Below are 25033 nucleotides of genomic sequence, written 5' to 3'. Positions count from 1 at the left end.
GAGATTTTCACTCTGCAGCGGAGTGTGCGCTGATATGAAACTTCCTGGCAGATTAAAACTGTGTGCCCGACCGAGACTCGAACTCGGGACCTTTGCCTTTCGCGGGCAAGTGCTCTACCAACTGAGCTACCGAAGCACGACTCACGGCCGGTACTCACAGCTTTACTTCTGCCAGCACCTCGTCTCCTACCTTCCAAACTTTACAGAAGCTCTCCTGCGAACCTTGCAGAACTAGCACTCCTGAAAGAAAGGATATTGCGGAGACATGGCTTAGCCACACCCTGGGGGATGTTTCCAGAATGAGATTTTCACTCTGCAGCGGAGTGTGCGCTGATATGAAACTTCCTGGCAGATTAAAACTGTGTGCCCAACCGAGACTCGAACTCGGGACCTTTGCCTTTCGCGGGCAAGTGCTCTACCAACTGAGCTACCGAAGCACGACTCACGGCCGGTACTCACAGCTTTACTTCTGCCAGTACCTCGTCTCCTACCTTCCAAACTTTACAGAAGATCTCCTGCGAACCCTGAAACTCTGTCTGCTCCTCCTCCCTGTTCTGCAAGGTTCGCAGGAGAGCTTCTGTAAAGTTTGGAAGGTAGGAGACGAGGTACTGGCAGAAGTAAAGCTGTGAGTACCGGCCGTGAGTCGTGCTTCGGTAACTCAGTTGGTAGAACACTTGCCCGCGAAAGGCAAAGGTCCCGAGTTCGAGTCTCGGTCGGGCACACAGTTTTAATCTGCCAGGAAGTTTTGTATTATGTTTATTAGTTCATGGTATTATTTGTGAAAATTGTCACTAAAGACACTCAAATCATTTAAATAAATAAATGAAATAAATACCTGAATATGTGGATTTGATCTTCTTGGTCCTTATCCTTTCTGTTCAGAATGTCTTGAGAAAAAGTCATAAATGTACACTACTGGCCATTAAAATTGATGTACCAAGAAGAAATGCAGATGATAAACGGGTATTCATTGGACAAATATATTATACTACAACTGACATGTGATTACATTGTCACGCAATTTGGGTGCATAGATCCTGAAAAACTAATACCCAGAACAACCACCTCTGGCCGTAATAACGGCCTTGATACGCCTGGGCATTAAGTTAAACAGAGCTTAGATGGCGTGTACAGGTAGAGCTGCCCATGCAGCTTAAACACGATACCACAGTTCATTAAGAGTAGTGACTGGCGTATTGCGACGAGCCAGTTGCTCGGCCACCATTGAACAGACGTTTTCAGTTGGTGAGAGATCTGGAGAATGTGCTGGCCAGCGCAGCAGTCGAACATCTAGAAAGGCCCGTACAGGACCTGCCACATGCGGCCGTGCATTTTCCTGCTGAAATGTATGGTTTCGCAGGGATCGAATGAAGGGTAGAGCCACGGGTCGTAACACATCTGAAATGTAACGTCCACTGTTCAAAGTGTCGTCAGTGCGATCAAGCGGTGACCGAGACGTGTAACCAATAGCACCCCATACCATAATGCTGGGTGATACACCAGTATGGCGTTGACGAATACACGCTTTTAATGTGCATTCACCGCGATGTCACCAAACACGGATGCGACCATCATGATACTGTAAATAGAACCTGGATTCATCCGAAAAAATGACATTGTGCCATTCATGCACCAAATTCGTTACTGAGTACACCATCGCAGGCGCTCCTGTCTGTGATGCAGCGTGAAGGGTAACCGCAGGCATGGTCTCCGAGCTGATAGTCCATGGTGCTGAAAACGTCGTCGAACTGTTCGTGCAGATGGTTGTTGTCTTGCAAACTTCCCCATCTGTTGACTCAGGGATCGAGACGTGGCTGCGCGATCCTTTACAGCCATGCGGATAACATGCCTGTCATCTCGACTGCTACTGATACGAGGCCGTTGGGATCCAGCATGGCGTACCGTATTACCCTCCTGAACCCACCGATTCCATATTCTGATAACAGTCATTGGATCTCGAACAACGCGAGCGGCAATGTCGCAATACGATAAACCGCAGTCGCGATAGGCTACAATCCGACCTCTATGTAAGTCGGAAACGTGATGGTGAGCATTTCTCCTCCTTACATGAGGCATCACAACAACGTTTCACCAGGCAACGCCGGTCAACTGTTGTTTGTGTATGAGAAATCGTTTGGAAACTTTCCTCATGTCAGCACGTTGTAGGCGCCAACCTTGTGTGAATGCTCTGAAAAGATAATCATTTGCATACCACATCATCTTCTTCCTGTCGGTTAAATTTCGCGTCTGTAGCACGTCATCTTCGTGGTGTAGCAATTTTAAAGGCCAGTAGTGTATCACAATGAAGTGAATTGAATTGAATCGAATAGGGCTTTTGTATTCGCATTATGGTTTTCAGTATCAATGAAAGAAGACTGCATGAAACTCATTTTATGAAAAACTTGTAGATGGTTTATCGAAAATCATTGCGCTTTATTGCAGGTGCCTCAGATAACGTGTGAGGGAGCGAGACTCGACACGCGTCCCGTGTGGCCCTGCTGGGGAGACGCGGCGCCGTGACTCCCCGCCGTTAGCGTCCGCCTGGGCGCACGCGTTAGCAGCGATCGCAGCTCGGCTCACGATTACAGGCCACCGCGCCGGCCGCATTTTCATATTACGACTCATTCCGCGCCTCGCCGTGGCACGCCACGCCACGCCGTCACTCGTATACCTCCTTAATGGCGGCCGGCCCTCTGACGTGCCGCGGCAGCGGCCTCAAGGCTATTGATTTAGAAGAATAAATCTGGCGAACTGTAAAATACTGCATGGCAGCACGCCACCGCTGTAAAGGGAAACATTTGCAAAAGGGCTCCCATGTATTCTGTAGAGTTTTATCAGATAAGGTACAAGCATTACTGAGCCCCTTGCAAGATGGAGCCGGTTTACCTCGTAATGTCCACGTTCTCAGCGAAAAGCGTCAATGTCCTCGCTTAACAGCTCAGAGACATAAAGGAAACTAGCAAAATTACAGTCAGAATCACATCTCCAGTGATGTGTAAAGATAATATGTTAATTTATCAGCTCTGACAAGGTCTGTGCTCACTAATGTCGTAGAAAAAGCATGCAGTTAATCCTAATTGGTAAAAGGCACGATTTCTAAATCTCATCTTCGGACCTGCTTTTAGCAGTCGAGATCATACGAAACACTTAAGTACAGAAAGGCATCCAAAATATAATACGTCTTCCATCACCAAGGAAGATAAAGTCATTTTTTTCAGGTCAATTTAATATGCTAGAGATTTGACAATGAGGAATATTTCACGAGTTCGATCAGATTGACCTTCGCGATCTAACGTGCAGTGTCTATAACAACCTTCTTACAAAGATCTATTCTATTAAGATTGTGTAAAACTATGTTTTCACCACTGATGACTTTGCAGTGCTAGAAATATGGTATACACGGTACGTACTACAGTCTCGGCTACTGAATCACGACCAACGTTCATTTCATGGGATCTCTCGTAGATAAACTTTGTTTTCATCCTTATCATTAATACAGCAACAAATTTACACATCGCTTGCTCTAAAGTGGGCAGTTTGGACTTGATCAATAAGTCTAGTACGGAGTATCGCAAAGTTCTGTTAATATCGTTTTCCCTAGTCGTAATCACGAGGTGAACTAGTTGTTAGCATTTACTGTTACGCCTTTATGCCGTTTCATTTGAAGGCAGTAATCCGTTTCCAATATGTATCTAGCTTTTTGTTGGACAAAAAATGGAATGTTGAAAATGAAGTCTGCTGGCCCGTTAGGCTGCATCGTGATCTTCTTCGACCCTCTGAAATTCGGTGGAACACCTTTCCAGATATCGTACAGTAGTCAAGATATTTTCGTGAGGAGCTCGGTTAAAGTCTCAAACTGATTGAGGTTTTCAGTAGTTTACCCAAAACAACTGAAGAGGGGTGATTTCTGAAACAAGGCGATACTGATTTACTAGGGAATCGTTTTCTAATCCAAAATGGTGCTCCGTGTGGCGTCAATACAACGACACGCGTTAGAGTTTTGCACATGGATGCAATCCACAAGCTGTGGTCGCACCGCTCCACACTGACAAAGAGCTACGGAAGCCTCGGATAATTTTATTGTGACGTCGCCGCATGCAGTGGAGTATCTATTATAAGGGGTGAGGATCAAAATTTTTCCGTTTACATAAAGGCATCCAAAATATAACCACTCCCAAAATTTGTGGTGTAAGGACCCTCGGCGTTCGTAACGTATATTTGGTAGATTAATGTTGGCTCCGCAATGGAATTCTCGTGCCTACTAATGATTAGAAATACCCTGCCATTGACACACTATGAAACGTCCCCATTGAAAAATTATACATGACTGTGCTTAAACTGACACACAATACGTTTTTTTTAGCGCAACGCAATCTGACTTTCAAAAATCTCTACAAAAGAATGGCCCTGACTAACATTAACCTATACCTTTCACAAATCACTTACCTCACCAAAAATCATCGTTACTCGAACTACTGCAATGCAGCGAGCGCCACTACTGCCAGCTAAATAAAAGATTCAAACTACGGAAGGCACTAACTACTGATAGGCATAGTTAGCAAATGAAAGATTTTAATAGAGAATAAACAATGTATTTACCTTAATAGTCATAATATACATAGCAGTTCATGACATCAAGTCTTACTAATTTCAAAACTCCGCCATCTCTCTCCCCACATCCACCACTGCTGGCGGCTCACCTCCAACTGCGCAACACTACGCGCTGTTAACATCCAGCTGCCCAACACTACAATGGCAGACAACAATGCAAACTAGCCACAGACTGCACACAGCACAGCCAGTGATTTTCATACAGAGCGCTACGTGGCGTTACCAATAAGAAAACCTAAACAGCCTACTTACAACATCTACACTTAGGGATTTCCATAAAACGAAGTATCGTGCTGTAGTTTTATTTCACATCAGCTTAGCAAATAAAACAAATTATTCCTGTCGGGATGCTACTAGAACGTATCACATCTTGGATCCGTAAAAGAGTTATACTCAGAAAATATAAAGATTGCAAAAAATTTATTTGTATGAAGTACATAATGTCACATTCCACCCTAAATGTAATTTCAAAATTGACATGCCATATGTTTGACGTTCTTTAGACGACTCTCCCTTTTATTATACGGACGCCAAGTTGGTTGGCACTGGTTAGCGGTGGGCAACAGAAGACTGACAGCCTGACTGGCCCTTTCAGGAATAGTTCAGTGGACAAGCAAATGGGGCTAAAAACGTTTACTGGATATGAGTGTATCTGTATCTGTCGAACCGAAGTGTTCCTATCATCTATTGAGATACAAGCTGTAGTTACACTGCATCGATGATCTGCTCATTGGGGCGTCGGCCGCTGGGTAGACGATTTAGGTGGCGCACCTGTAATTCCCTGTCTACACAGTGGACACAATATGCTGTTCGAAAACTCCCAAGGCTGAAATTACCTCATTACAAGACAGAACACGAGTTAAAACTTAACCAGAATCGAATTTAACTCAAGTATTCTTCCGCAAGGAAGCACTTCAATGTGCGTCAGACTCCACAGAGAAGTAAATAATCGTCACTCAAATAAAAGGAATAATGACTTCGTTTACAGATAAACGACTCCAGGCACTCCGTGTGGCGAAATCTCAAAATCTAATCGTCAGATTCTCCGCTGTGCGACTCGCCAGCGGAGTCTGTAGGTCGATCCCCGGAAGCAAGTTCCTTCGTTCTGTCCTCGCAGGGAACTGTGTCCCCATGCCGTACCCAGCTGCCACCTGGACACGGGACGTCTATGTCTGCGCTCAGGTGACAGAACCCAGCCGCCGTCACAGAAACACTACCTCCCTCTATATGAATCATGAATCTGCCAGTCAGTCGAATGAAGCTCATACTTCTGTCAGACGATATTCTGGATGTTTCCATTGAGATACAAGCTGTAGTTACACTGCATCGATGATCTGCTCATTGGGGCGTCGGCCGCTGGGTAGACGATTTAGGTGGCGCACCTGTAATTCCCTGTCTACACAGTGGACACAATATGCTGTTCGAAAACTCCCAAGGCTGAAATTACCTCATTACAAGACAGAACACGAGTTAAAATTTAACCAGAAACGAATTTAACTCAAGTATTCTTCCGCAAGGAAGCACTTCAATGTGCGTCAGACTCCACAGAGAAGTAAATAATCGTCACTCAAATAAAAGGAATAATGACTTTGTTTACAGATAAACGACTCCAGGCACTCCGTGTGGCGAAATCTCAAAATCTAATCGTCAGATTCTCCGTCAATCAAACACACGTCTCTGGTTTTCGGTGGGTAGAGTGTCCCTGCCCATCCTGTGGGAAGATTCCTCAGAGATCATATGGCGACCGTCGTTTGACCGTTTGTGGCTCCGTGCGTTTGTTCACACGAAAAGGACATCTTTTCGCGTGGTTCCACCCAGGACGCTAGTCTGAACTTTTCCTTTTGGTCCAACAGAGTGCAACCTCCTGCTCACAGTACCGGTGTCTGCAGCCTGTAGCGTCGTAAACCGCCGTCTCCTCTCTCTCAGGGTAATAAGTCACCCTTTCTGCCAGCCACAATTCCAATAAACTCCCAGACAGACAGTACTACAGTAACTGTTAGTACGTGGTGTTAACCAATACTAGCCAGTGATTAATAATCTGATATTACATTGTAAAGAGTGATCTAACATAAATGGAAAAGAGTTTACAGACTACTAAACGTACAGAGACAAATTCTTACCGTTTTACAGTTGCCTCATTTAATGTACTAATATCTTTCTGTTCAATTGGGCTACCAAAAGCGCAACCGAACATTAAAATGAATAACAATGAATGAAATACCATAATTAAAACAGTGGAATGCATTATCCAATAACACTATATTAATGAATGCTAATGAACTGTCTTATGCATCCATACATAAATATCAATAAAAAGTGACGATCGGTATCGAAACATAAACATAGGAACAAGTTTGTGAAGCTTTGGTTGAGTCGGTGCGGAGAGAATATCTGATAATAGATATTGTCAATTTCCGTTATAGAAGCTGTAAATTTTCCAATGTCATTGATCTCTGACATGATCTTCTGTCATGTAACAGTTCACATTCCACAAATCGTACTGTTCGGAAGCAAATGGATAGCGATGTTAACGCTGTAGACTATTGATGAAAAACACTTGCGTGAAGTCTAACGTTTCTACATCTGAGTACTGCCACTTGGTGGTTGTACCCGTCCCTGAAGACAGGTTTTCTGCTTTGTAGGACTGACGGCATCCCCTGCACTTTGTGAAAGAAGGTCGAAGATTTGAGTCTGAGATGCTAGAACTGGAAATACACGAAGCTGAGTTGACAGCCCTATGGCAGTGCACTCTTTGTTCTCTTTATTACCATTTACCCCGATAATAGGCACTTTCTACGTATACGGTAATGAACTCAACTGCAGAATTCACATCAGCACAATAATATGTGTCATCACGCGGGTAAAAGTGATAAAGGCTTCGTATAACTGTAGAGAACTGGCATCATGTGAATGAACCTTTTAAAGCTCTTTTCTTCCTCGGGGACGAACATGTTTCTAGTATAAGACACACTTGGTGTTTCCATTGCGGTATACATATCTGGTAGCTGATCTCGAGTTTGTGACAGTACTTTAGCACGTATCATCAATTTGTAAAGCCTGCATGATAAGAAAAGAAGTATACATCGTTTCCATTTTGCTGAGAATTTTTTCCCATACATTTATGAGACGGAGAGAGGCGGTGCTGTGGTTGCAAACTGGACTCATAGTCAATAAGACGATGGATCCAATATCTGTGTCCCATCCAAATTTCGATTTTCTAATTAGCTTAAACTAAAAGCCGAGATAGTTCGTTTCTGAAACACACGACTCGTTTCCTTTACTTTCTTCCATAATCCGACCTTGTAATCCTGATGTTAAGCTATAACTTTCCTTTTCATATTTCTATACTTCCACGCTACGTACTTGCAGACATTATTTCCACGCTTCTAAGGATTTAAGATGGTTCAAATGGCTCTGAGCACTATGGGACTTAACATCTGAGGTCATCAGTCCCCTAGAACTTAGAACTACTTAAACCTAACTAACCTAAGGGCATCACACACATCCATGCCCGAGGCAGGATTCGAACCTGCGACCGTAGCGGTCACGCGGTTCCAGACTGAAGCGCCTAGAACCGCACGGCCACGCCGGCCGGCGGATTTAAGAGATATTTCAAATATCGATTATATGTTAATGAGTGAAATATTATTCTATTACAAGTTTCGGTAACACAGGGCAGAAATTAAGCTAGTTTGAAAATTTTACTCATGTGATTGCTCCTCGAATTGAGAACGACGTAGCTGCACGCAAAGTGATAAGTGGATCCTTACGAGAATTTTCATGCTTTGTCCCCTGCGACCCCTCTGCACTACCATTTAACTTGAAGAAGCACAGATGATAATTAACTACTAAGCCAGCAATAATTATATTACAACGTTTTTCAGGCAAGATCGAATCTTCGGAGTAACGTATGGAGTTACAGAGCCAGTCATTGTTTAGTTGAACAGTTCGTGGCTCTTACTCATCCTCATATGAGTAAGAATTAAAATTGGGAAACTGTCCTCATCAGTCCATAGTAATAAATACCATTGTCACGTTGACTAAGTATTATAATTTTAGACTTGCTTTAAAAAATCATGTCTTCAGCCTACATAGTCTGAAAAGTTGTTTAAATAACGATTTCGTTTACCGTGACTTAATGTTTTAGCTCTACAAAAGCAAAAAAAATCAATGTTAAATGGGATTGTTAATTTGTAATAAAATTGGAAATAACATTTTTTAGTTTATTAAAAGCGCGGAAGTACCTAAACGTCTACTTCAATCCCACTCACATTCACTAACGATGCTAATAGCTAACGTAGGATAATATGTTTGATTAAACGTATTTAGTGTATAGTGTCGAAATTAACAATTGGTTTTGTTATTCTGTGTGATTGTCACTTGTGAAGTATTCGTATGCTGGGTTCTCTGAGCCACAGTTATTCCTAACACCCCTGTGAGTGCACGACATAGTAGCAGCGCGAGCTTCCTTCTATATAACTGGCGTTGTCAGCCGCAGATGATAATCTCTGTTTTGAGGGAAGTACGGGCTCGAACCTATACCAGAAAGAAAGGATTATTTAGAATATGTTCGTAATTATTCCAAACATATCGAATAGTAACAAAAATATTACAATTAAAGATGTTTTTCTGAATAATTTACATATCGGTTGTAGAAGTTGGTAGTATTTTTATCCGACTCTGAGGAAATTACCAGTTAACATCTCCCTCTACTAATATTTGTTCACAAGGAGTCACAAGTCTTCATTAGCTCCACATTTAATCTTCACATATTTTGGCATTGTGCCACATTGAACTACAGGCTTGCAGAATCTGAATTTTATTCCAACGTCCACTAGGAATGCTATATAACGTACATGAAGCGAAATGTCAATGGCTGTGAGAATAAATTAAATCTTCTTGAGTACAGCGCACCGCTCGTGCTATTGATGGGAACAATCATATCAGGTAGTTATGTAGCAGAGTCTGGTATTCTTACAGGAGCTGCATAGTACGTGATGATACTATCGACAGACACATTTACAAATCATCAAGGTCTCTTTGATTATGTTGGTAGGAAGGTTTCAAGTGTTCACTGGCAGAACTCGCATCTTAGGTATTGTATTACAATATAAATGGAACATTTGACATAGCAGTATTGTACATTCTGCACAGTAGAGAATGAGGATGCATCAAGTGACGTACCTAGCCCATAATTTAGTAAGTACAGAGAAAGCATTCGGTGATACTTATAAAATATGAACAACATCTGCTTTCTTTCCCTGTTTAATGCCTGAGCGTTCATTCAGTGACATGCTGACCTATGCGTTTATTATAATTGTACGAGCGCTTTTCTTCTTCTCGTTTTATAAGCAACACGCACTGATATTATACAGAGCTTCCAGAGGAACCTGTCATAGTACACGAGGTGGCATTTTTCATACTTCTTCAACAGTATGAGAATGAAGTCCGAAGGAGTGTTAAATAATTGAGATTGATTAGACACTGATGTCTGCAGACAAAAATGGAAACTGCTCTTCCGTTAAATATAAAAACAGTCAATCACTCCGAGGAAGGGGTGAGTATTGTGTACAACATCTGTTAAATAAATTAAAATTTTGCGTTTACGTTTCTAAACATAATTTGCAATATTCCATTAATTTACTGTGACCTCCACAATTGCAATTCACGACGACTTAAGTAGTTTTGGAAACCATTACAAAAGAACGCCTTTTTCCTTCTGAGAGGTGGATTGTACCATATCTTAACATTTCGGGCAGTACTGAATATAATAATCGTAGTAGCTTACATTCCATCATGATATGAATAAGATTTGTGAGTGCTACGAATATTGGCAATTTGCCTTAAATGAAATGTAAAACTGCTAGTTCTACAAAACTCAGAAATGTATTATCTCATGACTAAAATACCAGTGAGTCTTAAATGTAACCAATTAACTCACACAAATACTTAGTTTTAAAGTTTATGAGGATGTGAGATAGAATGATCACACTCGGTGGCAAGTAAATCAAGTGGCATTCTTGGTCTTATTGGTTGGTTACTGGAAAAATACAGTTCACGAAAGAGATAGCTTTTAAAACTATGGTACGATCCACCCTAGAATGTTATTCAAGTATGTGCGAACCAACGGGATGACAAGAGATACTAAATGTACAGAAAGAACGACACCATGAATGAACGCGGTCACGTTTGACGCTTGAGAGATTGCCATGCAAATTCTGCAGAACTTGATCTCGCAGGCTATCTCGCCTAAAGAAGCTATTTGAAGTTTTAAAAACAACAAACAATAAAGGAATTAGAGATATAATCGCAACCCATAAGCGACATTCTCGTACAGATTGTGAAGATAAGATTATACACGGATTCCTTTAAGAGCCTCACTGCATGTGCTGATGGAAGGGAAGAAACCTAATAGTTGGTAGAATGGAAAGTACTCTCCTTCAGTAATTTGAACAGGCTATGGAGATAGGTACAGAAGCGGCAATACCTTTCGACAAAGCGATCACTGTTACAAATACGTTGCAAGAGGGACACTTTGCATCATATTCCTGATAGCGCGGTCATGCAGCTAGCACACTTTTATTTGAACTGCTCGTGCCTCTGGAATATGAGCAGTAGGTGGTGCAGTACTCACGCAGCAGGTCGAGCTGCAGCGCCGCCTCGCGCGGCTCGGTGAGCGGCGTGTTGTTGGCGCGGCAGGCGAACACGGCGCCCAGGTGGCGGCGCGCCACGCCTCGGAACGACACGCGGTTCTCGATGACGTCACCCACGTTCTGCTCGACGTCCGCGTCCAGCACCTCTCCGTCCAGCAGCCAGCGCACGCGCGGCTCCGGCTTGCCTGCGTCACACACAGCCCTCAGCGTCGCTCTGAGGTGCAACAGTACTGCAGCTTACACAGAGCGTCATTTTCCGTGACCTCAACCGTCGCTGCACAAGACAGTCGCATGCAACGTCAGTAAATTTCTGTCGTATGGCAATTTTATTACTCTGACATTAAAATGCGTTTGATCTGAACTGGACATACTTGTCAAAGGGAGTTCCCTGAAATTGTTATTTATACAAAACGGACTCATTTTCTGTATGTCCGTTACTAGTTTTTATAATTTCAAACTTAAGGGTTTCGGCCAGTGTCACTCATCTTCAGACACTTTAAACAATATTAATTTTTTTAAGAGCGTCGTTTTTATCTGACACGGAAAGCCTCAGCGTGATGCCACTTGTGCCCTGATGTTTGCGTACCTCTTTCCATGATTGATTAATTGAGGACAGAAGACATGTTCTTAAATCATTTTTAACTGTACTGTCCCTTCATAAAATATGTTTGTCAACATAAGAAACGCTCTGTAATTATTTATGTTTAATATTCCGTGATTTTTATGTGTAAATTATATAGAGATTACGTTTTTAAATTCGTTAATACGCGGAAAATTGTAAAACCCTACAGGATTTATACGTCAATGAAATTTCTTTTTTAATTTTAATACCGATCGAAGGCATACAATCATTGCTTAAATATTTGACAGTGAAGCTGATAGTTCCGTTCGGACTGATTACTCTGTGCTTACGAGAAATGGTACCTTATAGAACGTATATACTGTAATTCGACAGAAACAGTTTTCGCTCCCTTATTTTCATATTTACTCGCAGTACTGAAACTGGATGACAGTGTCCATATCCGGCCATTTTGAAGTAATAAAAACAGCGATCGACAGACTGAAAAGATTGCATTTACAGTATATTTCCTCACAAATTTAAAATAAAATCACGGAAGTAAGAAAAAAACTCAAATCATACAATAAAACTACGCTCGCAATTATGCTTTCGTGAGCATCGCAGAACTTTGAGCAATACGTCGGAAGATGCTAAAATTATCGTTATCGGTAAAATATGTTCTGTGATTTTGAGACTGTAATATGCCTCAAGTATCAAACTTGACAGGAAGGACTTATTGTATCTCAATAGTCTGACAAGCATCCACTAAAGGTTTTATTGAAGAGGGCCTCGGTATTTCAACAGTAAGTATACGGTAGCTCATTAATAAAAGAAAAATACATATTTTTATGTTATTAATACCAATATGAATGCCAGCTTCTTGTTACATCCGTCTGAAATTACATCTGATTAAATGCAGGGTACTGAATGAATATTTCAGAAAAATATTTTCACTGCTATATGTAGAACGTTAAGTTGAGACTCACAGTTAAAATTCTGAAACTGAAAAAATAAAATATTCATAATGACTGAAAAAACCATGCTCGATTGCAACAAAAAGAACCAACAAAAAATGACGCAGTAATACTTCTCAGAATGTAGAAATTGGCTGCCAACTTTAAAAAACGCTTACTCATCTTTGATGCACTATGCAAAACTAGTTTGTCATAAAACATTCACAGCTGGTCATGATAATGGACACAGAGCATTGTTTTCATGACTTCTATTATTTCAAGTTAACTTTCATAACTAAAGTTGGACAAGGTGTGTCTTGAAAACTGCATTTTGTGAGCGAGTTTGGTCAAGTGTAGCCCTGGACAAGCAGTCAATTAGCGGAATATCAGAGACTTCTTGAAGCTACTCCCAGACTGGACCTTAGTATCTATTTTTAACAGGCTACAATTGACCCCTGTCACCGCGTTTGACACAATATTGTGTAAGCATAAGAACTAGTACTTTCCCTCTAGGTCAGGAACGTTGATGCTGTGGTAACAGATTCTCAGTCGTTTCAAGAAATGAATGTTATATAATGCCCCCAGATTCCATCAGGTGGCAAGTGACCCCTCTAACTCACCCTTCACCCTTCTGAATTCCTGTAAACTCCTTGAACATTTTCCAAATTAACTCTAAATTGAAACTCGACTTCAATATGCGTGTTTTCTGTTGAGAGTTTAACTCGAATAAAAACACATTAATTTCTTTCAATTTATGCTTATTTCTAAGGTATGCTAATTCCTGAAAGTATCCCTATGGTTTTGTGAGATTTCTAAGAATTTATACTGTGGCACCATGTAGGAAGACATTTATTCAGTTTCCGGATAAGCAAACCAGATAAGCAACGTGCCTTACTTACTTCTTACAGCTGACATCAATGACATGAAATCAGAAAAAGTAAATGCTTGCCTCTACAGTTACGAGTGAGCAGTATTATCAAGATACGCAATTTACAGAAAAAAAGTTCTTCAACTAAGACCACCTATACCAACAAACGATACAATACAGAAATAAAATAGAAACACGTATACATGAGATAGAAGGTGACATGAAACATCTCTTAAATATACAGGAGACAATTATTGAATAATATGAAAAAAAAATTTAGTTAAAAACTACGGCGTGCACATACTTTATTCAAGATGTATAAGTCGCTAGATATACTAGGATTTAGGTTACGACATATTAGATATACATGCCATCATTGGCGATGATGTGGCGAAGACCAATATCGAAATTCTGCATGACCCGCTGCAGTGTCGGAAGATCGATGCTGCTATTGAACGTCTGAATGGCTGTTTTCAGAACAGCAATGGTTTTGAGGTTATTACTGTACACCTTGTCTTTAATATAGCCCCACAAAGAGGAGTCGTATATGTTCAGATCCGGAGAATATGGCATCCAATCGAGGCCCATGACAGTGGCCTCTGGGTACCCCGGAGCCAGAATGCGGTCGCTCCTTGTCGAAATCTGGGTCACTTTGGATAATGGAGGTGAAATCATCTTCCAAAACCGTCACGTACCGTTTGGTAGTCACCGTGCCATCAAGGAATTTCGTACTGATTACTCCGAGACTGGACACCATGTAAGCGTATTGTCATATCGCTGGCTTAGTTGTGGAGTACCTTTGCGGCCAGCCGCGTCTGTAGTGAGCCGAGCACGGGACATGAAACTGTTATGTTGTGTAGTGTGTAGCTCTGCATGCAAGAAGCATTGTTAGTATTCAGGTTGAAGTGTTGTTACAAGTGCTACTACAAGAAAGTGATTAAATATGGAAGTATTTCAGGGGAAAGTGCATCAAGATGTAATTAAAAATGAGTAGTGACGCCGATAACGTATTTGTGTATCCTCTCGTTGCGTGTCGTACAGTATCAATCATCCGCGCCGTGTACGGACTCCCAGAATGAACTGATGTGAATCAGTAGAAATTAGTTACCATAAAAGAGTGTAGTCATATGCCAGCGTCTTGTAGCGAGCGTGAGGACGTGCGTTCGTCCATCGCGTTTCCGCATTATCAACAATCAGCCGCGTCGCGACGGTTACACGCACGCTCGTACAAGTGAGAACTGATAACCGAAAACTTAGCTTTTCGAACAGTGTTATATCATTACTAGTGACAAGGAGGACTATTATTACCAGATATCTGTATGTGCGACGAGCATAAGAACTTTCGTTCGATCATTCGGCTTCCGCATCATCAACAATCACCCGTGTCCTGTCGGTTACGCGTACGCTCGTCCGCATGATCTTTTTGGACTGTTAATCATCAAGATTGTTAATTGGGATAAACATTTACGATTTAGAGTGTAAACAGTGCAACCTGTGATTTCCACATCGTCTCATAATGTAGATGAACATACCAGACATAGGACAGTGTTGTGTTTTAACGTTGAGTGGCTCCCCTAAACCCGCTTGCATATTTCGATAGATAATTTCAGGCAAGCCAACAGCAGTGCGGAGCAGGGCAATACGACCTCCGCGGTATTATCAGGTACGTGGTGTAGACAGGGCTCACGGTCAAGAAAAGCAACGGTCACGAAACGAGAAGTCAGTTTAAAGTACCCCACCCATTTGTACTTCCGGGCGTGTTACAACCACACAGTCGCCCGTTGAGGGTGAAGAGACATCTCGATCGCGAAATTCGGATTCTCAGTCCTCCAAATGCGCCAATTTTGTTTGTGGACGAACCTATCCCAATGACAGTGGGCTTCGTCACTAAACCAAATCATACTAATTTCCAATATGCCTCGCAGCCAACAGCGCAGTTTTAACGTCCTAACGCAAATCGTCCAGAAGTTATGATGATTTTATTTCATTTTGTTCAGTAATTGACACCCTGTACTCAACATATTTAGGCTGCGGTTATTTTATTTAAAGCGAAGGAGCCGAAGCAACCGACATCATCAAAGGTATAGGACGCAACAGAATTATGTCAATAGACGTCGAAAGTGTACCCAGACACAAACTGAAGGTGGAAAGCCGAGACTGGAAACATCGTCCACCTGATCGCAAGTACTTTTGCGATGAGCGAGGATACGTTTGGCAGTTTTTAACATTCAGACTGCTGCCGAGTCCACTGTACCACTCTCTTCAGGACACCCTGAGAATACCATCTAGTTTGTCGGTAACTGGACAGCCATAAGAGAGGCTTGGAGCATAAGTAATTCATTTTCGAATACACTTAGTTGTCTAGGTATATGGGTTCCTGATGCAGAGTTAAGGTCCACATTTAGAGGATCGTGGCCCCAAATGTTGCTATCAAGAGGAAAATGTAATGCAACATGTTCTGGTGTACCAACATCTGCATCTGTGTCAATCTGATTTTTTTTTTTTTTCGATGCTATGGTGGTGAAGGAGGTTGAAATGGCGTAGGCCTTATTTGCATTTCTTTTATGGTTTAATTATTTCATAAATGTTGGCTGGTAGGCACGTACTGATTATCCAGGATTTTGGGGACGAGATCACGATTAAACACAAATATGTATCAGGTTTCGCCTTGTTGTCTACTGAACTGAATGAACGAAGATTCTGGTAATATAATTTCAGTTGCTTCAATCAACCTTAGATGCATACCTTCCTACTGAGTTATGCTTTCGTATGTTCAAACTGCATCTTCCACATGGTTTCTGATAATCCAATAATGGCAGTAAGCTCTGTGTACTATGTTACAACCTCACAGCGGGCAATGGTAGTTTAGAGGGCATATTTATAAGAGTTCTCTTATTAATCACTATTAAGACTATTGTATTGAGGTGAGAATACGTATCTACATATATATAGCTTCTGCGAACGAGGTTACTCTTAATTTAAGGATGGGATGTAGCGTACCTTTCAGCGGCAGAAACAGGTTGTCGTATGGACAGATACTTAGTTTGTTCTTCACACATTATTGGTGCACTATAGACAGAAAAATTGTGTATGTGGCCTCTAGTTTTGCTAGCAAGTTCCTTGAAACAGTAAGTCGTCAACATATGGGACGACTGCGCCTAGGATTATCTCGCTATCAGCTAAGGTTAGAAAATGCACGATGGCTCTATTCACGACATTGGAGCGAAGAAAGAACCTTGTGTGTTGACTTGTGTATTTTCCACTCAACAGCTCTCCCTTCACAGAAGTCCGCAAGATTGTTGTAAGGCCAGTTCAAAGCACTGTCAAAGGAAATCTTCACTATAATAAAAACTCCAGTGATGGACTGTCGTGTTTCTTGAATAGAGATCGAACGCAGTTCAAAAACTGCTTTTTAGAGTTTGAACTGACCTTTGAAGAAAGAATCCAGTTTATTTTGTGTGTCGTAGTTTTTGCACGACATTTGCCCATAATGTTATGTGTGAAAAAACAGCTGTAGAAGCAGCGGGAGGATACAGGTAGCCCTACAAAAAAATTATTAGATTTCTTTCGTCGTATGAAATAGTTATACTTAATGTCGTCTGTACAGCCAAATTATTCTTTTTCCTGACATATTGTAAAGAATAAATATTGTATATGGCACATCGTTTGATATCGAATGCAAGAAGATGATGCAAGTTGATGTGTGACTGGACGAAGTTATCTATTTATATATACCATGTATCCGACATACGTTAATTAATCACACTTAAAATTTCGAATTAGGGATCCAATGACTACAAAATGAAACAAAACAGTCACTTCCTTTTATTCTGCTTAAGTTATTCGCGAAAGAGTCGGTGAAAAATGGAAATATTAAAATAATAAAAACTTAGCTCATCTGACACAAGTGGTCAGAGAGAGGTTTTAATAATTGTTGAAGTGAAATAACTGCAATTATAAAGATGCACGGCCATTGTTATGATGTTCACTGAGAAGACGGATAGTATTACAGAAACAAATAGGTTACACCTGCGGCTGGAACCGAAAGCAGACCGATCAATGAAACTAAATGCAAGTGTTCAAAGTGAAGGTTGATGTAATTGAAATACTGTTAGATGTCTTAAATCCAGCTGAAGTGTTCGCAGAATCGGTCATTGGTAGCAGCAATCAGCCTCGCCAGTGAGAAAGACGAAATCCGTCAGAAATTTCTCGAAGTCTAAAGACACATCGGCTCAGGTGGTGTAGCATGCTGGTGGAAGTGATGTCTGGTGATAAGGACTCCCAAGATCATAACTCCCGAAGATCAAGTCATTACTGATCGAATGTTTACTAAAAGGTAACCTTGCATTGCCAAGTTTTGCGTCCCTTGCTGTATTCAGATTGGCTGGGCTCCAATTTTCAAGCAGCGACTGGTAAAAATGCTGCTTAGAATAAGCCAGTCTCCTTTCCTGGGGCATCCTCTAGCCGGTTTACCAGTAACGTGCATTCTACCATTTAAGACACATTCTTTCCATGTTCCTCTGTGACCAACTAGATGGGTCCTCATCGGCACAATCAGGCATCTCTGCCTTCTAGTCTATTTATTTTTGCCATTCCGTACGATTATTATGTTGTGTAAATATTTGTTTTTCATGTAGCCAAACACCCAGTGGCGTCTCTCACTTTCAAAGGCCGCAAACTGAGTGTTTCCATTTCCTTTTCGAGATATTTATATGTGGTGTTTTTTATACTTTCCAGAGAAAAACTCAGCTTTCTATTTTTGCGCAAAATAGTAGTTTCTGCTGAAATACATTCTTCCTTCTTCCTCTCCTTGGGTTGTTAAGCGGTCATGTGAAATCCAGTGTGTGTCAGGCCACGATACCCTAGGTGCCACAGCGCGACATTGCAGAAGGCTGGCTGGTGTCGTATTGGCCACTGACCTGGGCCACTCCCGGCCTGTTAATCCCTTGGGCGGTAGCTTACTTTACTCTCCTGGCAGTCCGACTGTTTCTACATCGTCTCAAATCTTCTTTCAACGTCCCTTCATTTATATAAGTCATGCAAGTCCGAATGAAAGAGTAAATGAATAATGTTACATTAATCGGTTACCGATAAAAACTTGTACCGGTACCACTTTCCTCAGTGCAGCTTAAATATTACAGTTTTGATAAAATTGTAAACACTCTACTGGACTGTTTTCGGGAAAACGGTTGTATAACACTGATGACATCCATGGAATACCTGCTGTAAAGCTACTGATGACTGCAAACCGCTTTCAATTCAATGAACAGGTACAAAGCCACATTTGCGTATGAACTTCTTAATAAAGTACTTTGTAATAAACATTATCTTTCAATAACAGGTTGAGAATTTGATCCTTGTTAGGTTGGCTTATCTGAGTCATATAAATGAGCCAACGGTCTGTTTGATCACTGGTTGGTTTCATGCTTAGGGGAAATGTCGCTAGCTCCATTTGAGCAAATCTCTTTGCTTCAGAGTAGCACTGATAGGAAATGTCCTTGATTATAAGCTTAATGTATTCTGTCTCCCAATTACAGTTCTTTACCTTTCTTTGGCTCCCTCTAGTTCAGTGGAAGTCTGTCTGCTCTTCCGCCAACTTCTTTTCTTGCGAATTCTATGCAAATCCCAACTTTTATCTTATCAGTCCATTTAATTTTCAGCATACGTCTGTAACACTGTTTCTCAAACGCTATGATTCTTATCTTTTCTGATTTTTCCCACAACCCGTAATTCCTCTCCGTACAGACGTAAATATTTAAAATTCCTTCCTAGAATTAAGATCTCTTTACACTAACTGAAAATTAATTAAGGCATGTTAATTGTCAGTGTAACTTCGTACATACACAAACCACTAGTGGCCATGTAAACAATTCAGTGTTTCCATCATCTGTGGCTTGTAGGATGGCCACCAGAGTGCATTAGTGGTTTTGGTGTTCAGTGTTGTTACCGCATCTGGTAAGGAATACAAGAGGAGTGAACAGCGTCATGTTGCTTCATTACTGTGAAGGGCACTGAAAGGCTGCGTACTGATGTCAGACAGCATTATCAGCACTTGACACAGTTTGAAAGGAGCGCCATTGTGGGTCTCCATTTGGACTGCATAGGAGCGTGAGGGCGGACGTAGTTGTTTAGTTGTTGCCAAGGTTCTGGTCACCATATCTGACTGCTACAATGGAGGATCGTCTCATCCTGAACCAAAACGTTCGCACTCCCCCCCCATTATCTACGCCTGTTATCCGAGAGCAAGTAACGGATTCTCTGAAACCTTCCCTGTCACGTCGCACCATTGGTCGGAGGCTGTCAGGAACTGGACTAGGCAACTATCTTCACATCCGCAGGCTGGCTTTAACACCGCAACAGAAGCATCTGTGTGTTTGGAGTGGCGCCGTGAACGAGACTGCGATGATTGTTCGTAGATGAATCGCAGTTCTGCACTTCAATGAATCACCATTGTTGACGAGTGTGGTGGCTACCTCAGAAGATGTCTCTTTCCTCCAATGTTTTGAAGAGGCACAGGGGTGTTACTCCCAGTGTAAAGGTGTGGGGAGCCATCGAGTATGACTTCAGGTCATGGGTGGTTGTGAATGAGGTAAATCTAACGACAGAACGCTAACTCACTGACATCTTCTGCCACATGTGTTACATCTCGTGTGACAGTTAAGTAGTGCCATTTTTGAACAGGACATTACTCATCCACTCATGGCACGTGTCTCTACGAACTCTCTGCGTGGTACTGTTATAGACCTGTGGCTAACAAATGACTCCAGGTCTGTTCCGATAGAATATGTGTGAGACCAGCTTGGACGTCAACTTCGTCGCTGTGCCAGTATCCAGGATTTCAAGCACCATTTACAACATTTGTGTGCCAGGTTATCTCAGGAGAGGATACTGTGGCTTTACGACACACTTCAAAACCGAATCAGTATATGTCCACAAGTCAGAGTGGGTGTAACGTCATATGGATGAGTGGGATTATAGCGCCAAGTTCGTTATAAATATGACTCACTAAGGCAACATCAAACAACCTCAAAGCGTTTAGTGTTTTTTTTTTTTTCTCTTCTGGGTGCTCCACATTTCTTGTGAAGCAGTGTATTTGGTACGGTTTGCTCGTTGGTTTGTTATATTATGTTACCAGCAACAGGAGGATGCTGTGCGGAAATACGCTGCGCTTCGCTTCTCGACGTAAGGGGAGTCCATAACAACATTGGCGCAGAGGACGTCTCAAAATGTTGTCAACAGATTAGCATAGACACATTGGTATATTCACTCCGTCCCTTGCACTTTGTAACATTCATTATTTCGTTTCATAAACAATAAACACAGCTGTTATTTTACAAATATAGCTGTTGAAAAAAGTATATTTCCTTCAAGAAAATGAAATTTTACAGGAAACGATGGTGTGGGTCAGTTAATAGATACTGGAAACTAACATTCTTCTGCACTGTATGAGATGATGTCCGTTCGAGGAATACCTGTATCCTCACATGTCACATTTATACATCCACCTGTAATGTGAACAGTTCGAATTTCCTATGACATCCTGCGAGCTACATTTCGATCCCACCGTACTTTATCTCCCCTTTTTTTCTGTATGGAATGAATGGAACGCAACCACATCATCAAAGAAGATTACGAGACAAATGTTACAGTATCAGCTGAAATACGTGTTCAGATCAGTACCTGGTTAACTTCGTAGTTGAAAAATACCTACATGAAACCTCTATCACGGGCCCTAAGCTACGAAAGAGGTTCTAATTTCAGTCATAAAGTCTTATCTACAGGTTTCGTGACTCTCACTCACGGCTGTACGTGCAATTTAGCTATTATCTCGGTGCTTCAGTTCATCAATATGGCAGTTAAGTCGCTATAAAGATGTAATTATCAAACAGAGAACTGATAATTGCATACATTTGTTCTCATCGCCAAGTTTGTTACGGTTGCTAGCCGTTGAGATTTATCGTGCAAAGCAGTCGTAAGGCATTGAGTCTCGGAAGAACAAGCTATGGCCTCGTTAAAAGGCAAATCGTAATTCCGCAATGATACGAGTAGGAGAAAAGAGCATCCTGGAAACTGCGAAAATTTGTACGTCGTTCACGTTAAAAGAGACTTCGGTCAGGAATACCAGTAGACGATGTTATCGATGTTGTGACGTAATCAGTTGCACTTCTAGTGCCTACCAGGTAATTCAAAGATTCACCATTTCGAGTTTATCCATCTGTTTCTCTATATGACACAATTCATTAAGTAATGGAATAGTTTATTACTTGTTACATTTTCTTTCTACGAACTTTTAATATAGTTTAGTACTTTAGTGTTAATGACATGTATATTTTATTGAAAACAACATGGAAAATGCTCTCCAGCGCTGTACAACACGGGCTGAATGGGTGTAACGAATAATTTAAAACGAAACAATCCACTGTCGTATACAGGCAGTGCTATGATTATGTGTATTGCATTAAAAAACTGCAACTCTTTAGACATACACAACATCTTGGTGCTGCGTGTACGTTCGTGAATCTCTGGATTAGAAACACATTATCTGATGGCGGACGCAAACGTAAAACACGATTCTCGTGAAAGGCCATCGATGAAGACAAGGAAAGGAAGGTCTGTTTAGACCACTGATATATCTGTTGAAACAGAGTGTAACAGTATGGAACGTACTTCGTAATTAATACTGAAGAACATTCCTTCAAAGCAGAAATGTCCATTGATATATCCATCCAGTTGGCTGATGACCGCCGATTGTCTCTTGTCATTACTTCAGGAACACTGTGAAACGCTCAGAATTTATGAACGTTGGCAGACATTAACCATATGACTACATTTCTGTATCGAATATAGCTGAGCCTCACGTCACACGTGAATCTTATACAAAGCGCCTGCACTCACCAACATGGCTTGTCAGTAATGGAGACAGGTTGTGGTCGCTGCAACAGTATTAAATAAGCAGACGTACGAATGTCTATCGACAAGGTACGAGACTGGCTCTCTAACTTCGCCATGTTCCCGCAGCTGAAGATCCAGTTCAAAATTTTGCCGTTTTGTCACCACTGCGGAGTTCTAGAGCGAATGGCAGAAATTGCTTGACACATTTCTAAAAGAAGGCTCTAGGAGACATTTCAGCAGTGACATAAACACTGCGAGCCCTAAGTATCTGTAAAAGATGAGTATTTTGAAGACGGTAAATATTTGAACGTAGATACGTAAGAAAGTACTCTCTTGTAAATAGTGTTAGCTTGGAAACTTTTTGATACCCACACATATCTGTACATTGTCACACCATCATCCGTGGAATGGTGGCCAACCTTCATCTTCACCACTCAAAATCTTTGTATGTAAGGTTGCGTCACAACATGCAAACAAACCATGATATGGATATGTTGTCTGAAGCTGCTTACTTACTGCAACAGAGCAGAAATACCGCGAAAAATAGGATCATTGCTTACTCAGCGACGACTCAACAGTAGACAATACATCACATACCAATATCAACCTCAGTAAGCTGAATGGTACCTAGCCGTTCAAAAAACACGGATGAATCTAACATAAGTGTATAGTTCTGGCAGCTAAAACCACTCCATGAACTCTCGTTTACTGAAGCTATTGTTTATCTCTATCTTTGTAGATATTACCACTCACTTGAACGATTGTACACAGATTCATTTGTCACTCTAAAATTATTAATTTTCGATCACCATTAAGTACTTAAAACTGTATATGCTTTACTAAGTGCTATTATTTTGCTTTATTGAGCAGCAGTTTTAGACAAACATCTATAATCTTACACAAGTACCTCATTTCGAGCTCTATAGTAGAAATTCAGTAATAGCTGTGATCTTACGATCGCATAATGTTAGAGATATCTGCAAGGCTACTGTCAGTTTGGTACGCCACGTTGTGCCAATGCCCTTAAGCTGAAAATTACCTTTACCACGAAGGTTCCTAAAACATTCAGGACAGTAAAAGCTACAAAAGGAAAATGTCGAGTGAGAGATAGATATTAACAGTACTGTCGAAGTCCCTGATGTCTCAGCAGTTTGAGTGCAGTGAAAGTAAATATCAGAATATTTGGAAGCAACAAGAACATATAGCTATGTTACAACCCCATGAGTACGTGGTAAGATGTGAGAAAGACTGAGAGGTACGGTTTGGGATAGAGGTATGACTCACGCCGTAGCGTGCCGACAAACACAGCCAAGTGTGTCATTGAGTTTGTTACATCTAAGATACACAGCAGGCCCTCTGTAGAACTCGGCGATGGTATCGCACACCGTGCCAGTGCCGGAATCTGCAGCGTCGCCTCCCGCTTGCCCAAACTATCGGACATAGCGCTCCTATTCACGCTACAGCTGAGTGATCGCCGGATGCGTGAACTGTGCCTCTGGCACTGAACACGGCTGATTGCTCCCTCAAGCCCGACTCGTGGACCCCATGTTAGGCGACGAAGGGAACAGCCGACCGCCTGTACATGTCTGTTCCGCCGCAGCTATTACTGAATTTCTGTTTTAGGTATAGATACAATGTATAAAAGGCTTACACTTTCCAAAGATACATAACTGGTTATACGGACTCCATTTATTTGTTTCACTATCAGTGTCACACTTTGATTCATCTCATATTTCCTCTTTGCTACATGAGACTACGATAAAAGTTGAATTCGGGACGATCTGTGGTTTCTCTGTGGCTATTTCACCCCTCTCTCCACCGTCTCAAACGCATCAACAATAAAACTAAAACCCCATCAAGTGAGCGACATCCCCTGCCGGCCGCTTAGGGAGCGCAGTCAACAGCATTTCAGTTAGCCTGACGACCGCGAACTTCTTCGTCTACGGAAAGGCGAACGCCGTCAGTTTCCGGTAACCGGAAACTCTATGCGTTCTGACTCTGCAGGTAACAGCGATGCAAAATACTTTCCTACACAATCACTACGTAACAGCTATTTTACTCGCCCTTAAGAAAGCCCTTAGCACTAGGTGGAAGCGTTACAGTTTCAGAGATGTAGACACACAAACAAATGGGGCTCACGGCTTGTCCTTTCTCTTCTTACATTGTTTTTGGATTTCCAGTAAGCGACGTGAAATCAGATTGTTTTACGGCAGGGACTGGCGCCCCTCAAAATAGTGTTCTAAGGGTGTCCCCTTCTGTCATCAACTCGTGATACCATTATCCTGTCGAGTTGTGTTTACTTATGGATGATTTTTCAGTCTAGATGCTCCAGTTCAGACTTCCAGCTCTGCCAGAAGTACTCTTGTAAGCCATCTACCGATTATCAATAGGGCACTAAAAATAGTTTTTAGTGATCGCCATAAATATCTGAATACGTCGTTTTCCCTAGTTCTTGTTTCCTTCTCTCTTTTTCGTAACGTAATTTGACGGACTCCAT

General features: G+C 41.6%; 1 protein-coding gene across 1 annotated transcript in view; it reads right to left on the bottom strand.

Annotated features, from left to right (window-relative positions):
* LOC124625460 (nephrin-like) overlaps positions 1–25033 on the bottom strand; it is a 548360-nt gene that overhangs the window by 175461 nt on the left and 347866 nt on the right. Inside the window, exon 5 of the mRNA XM_047149172.1 lies at positions 11246–11449. Within this exon, the coding sequence (XP_047005128.1) occupies positions 11246–11449 (204 nt within the window). The remainder of the gene's footprint in view (positions 1–11245; positions 11450–25033) is intronic.

Source organism: Schistocerca americana, chromosome 1 (assembly GCF_021461395.2).
Source record: "Schistocerca americana isolate TAMUIC-IGC-003095 chromosome 1, iqSchAmer2.1, whole genome shotgun sequence".
Lineage (NCBI taxonomy): Eukaryota > Metazoa > Arthropoda > Insecta > Orthoptera > Acrididae > Schistocerca > Schistocerca americana.
This window is presented reverse-complemented; position numbering and strand designations above follow the sequence as displayed.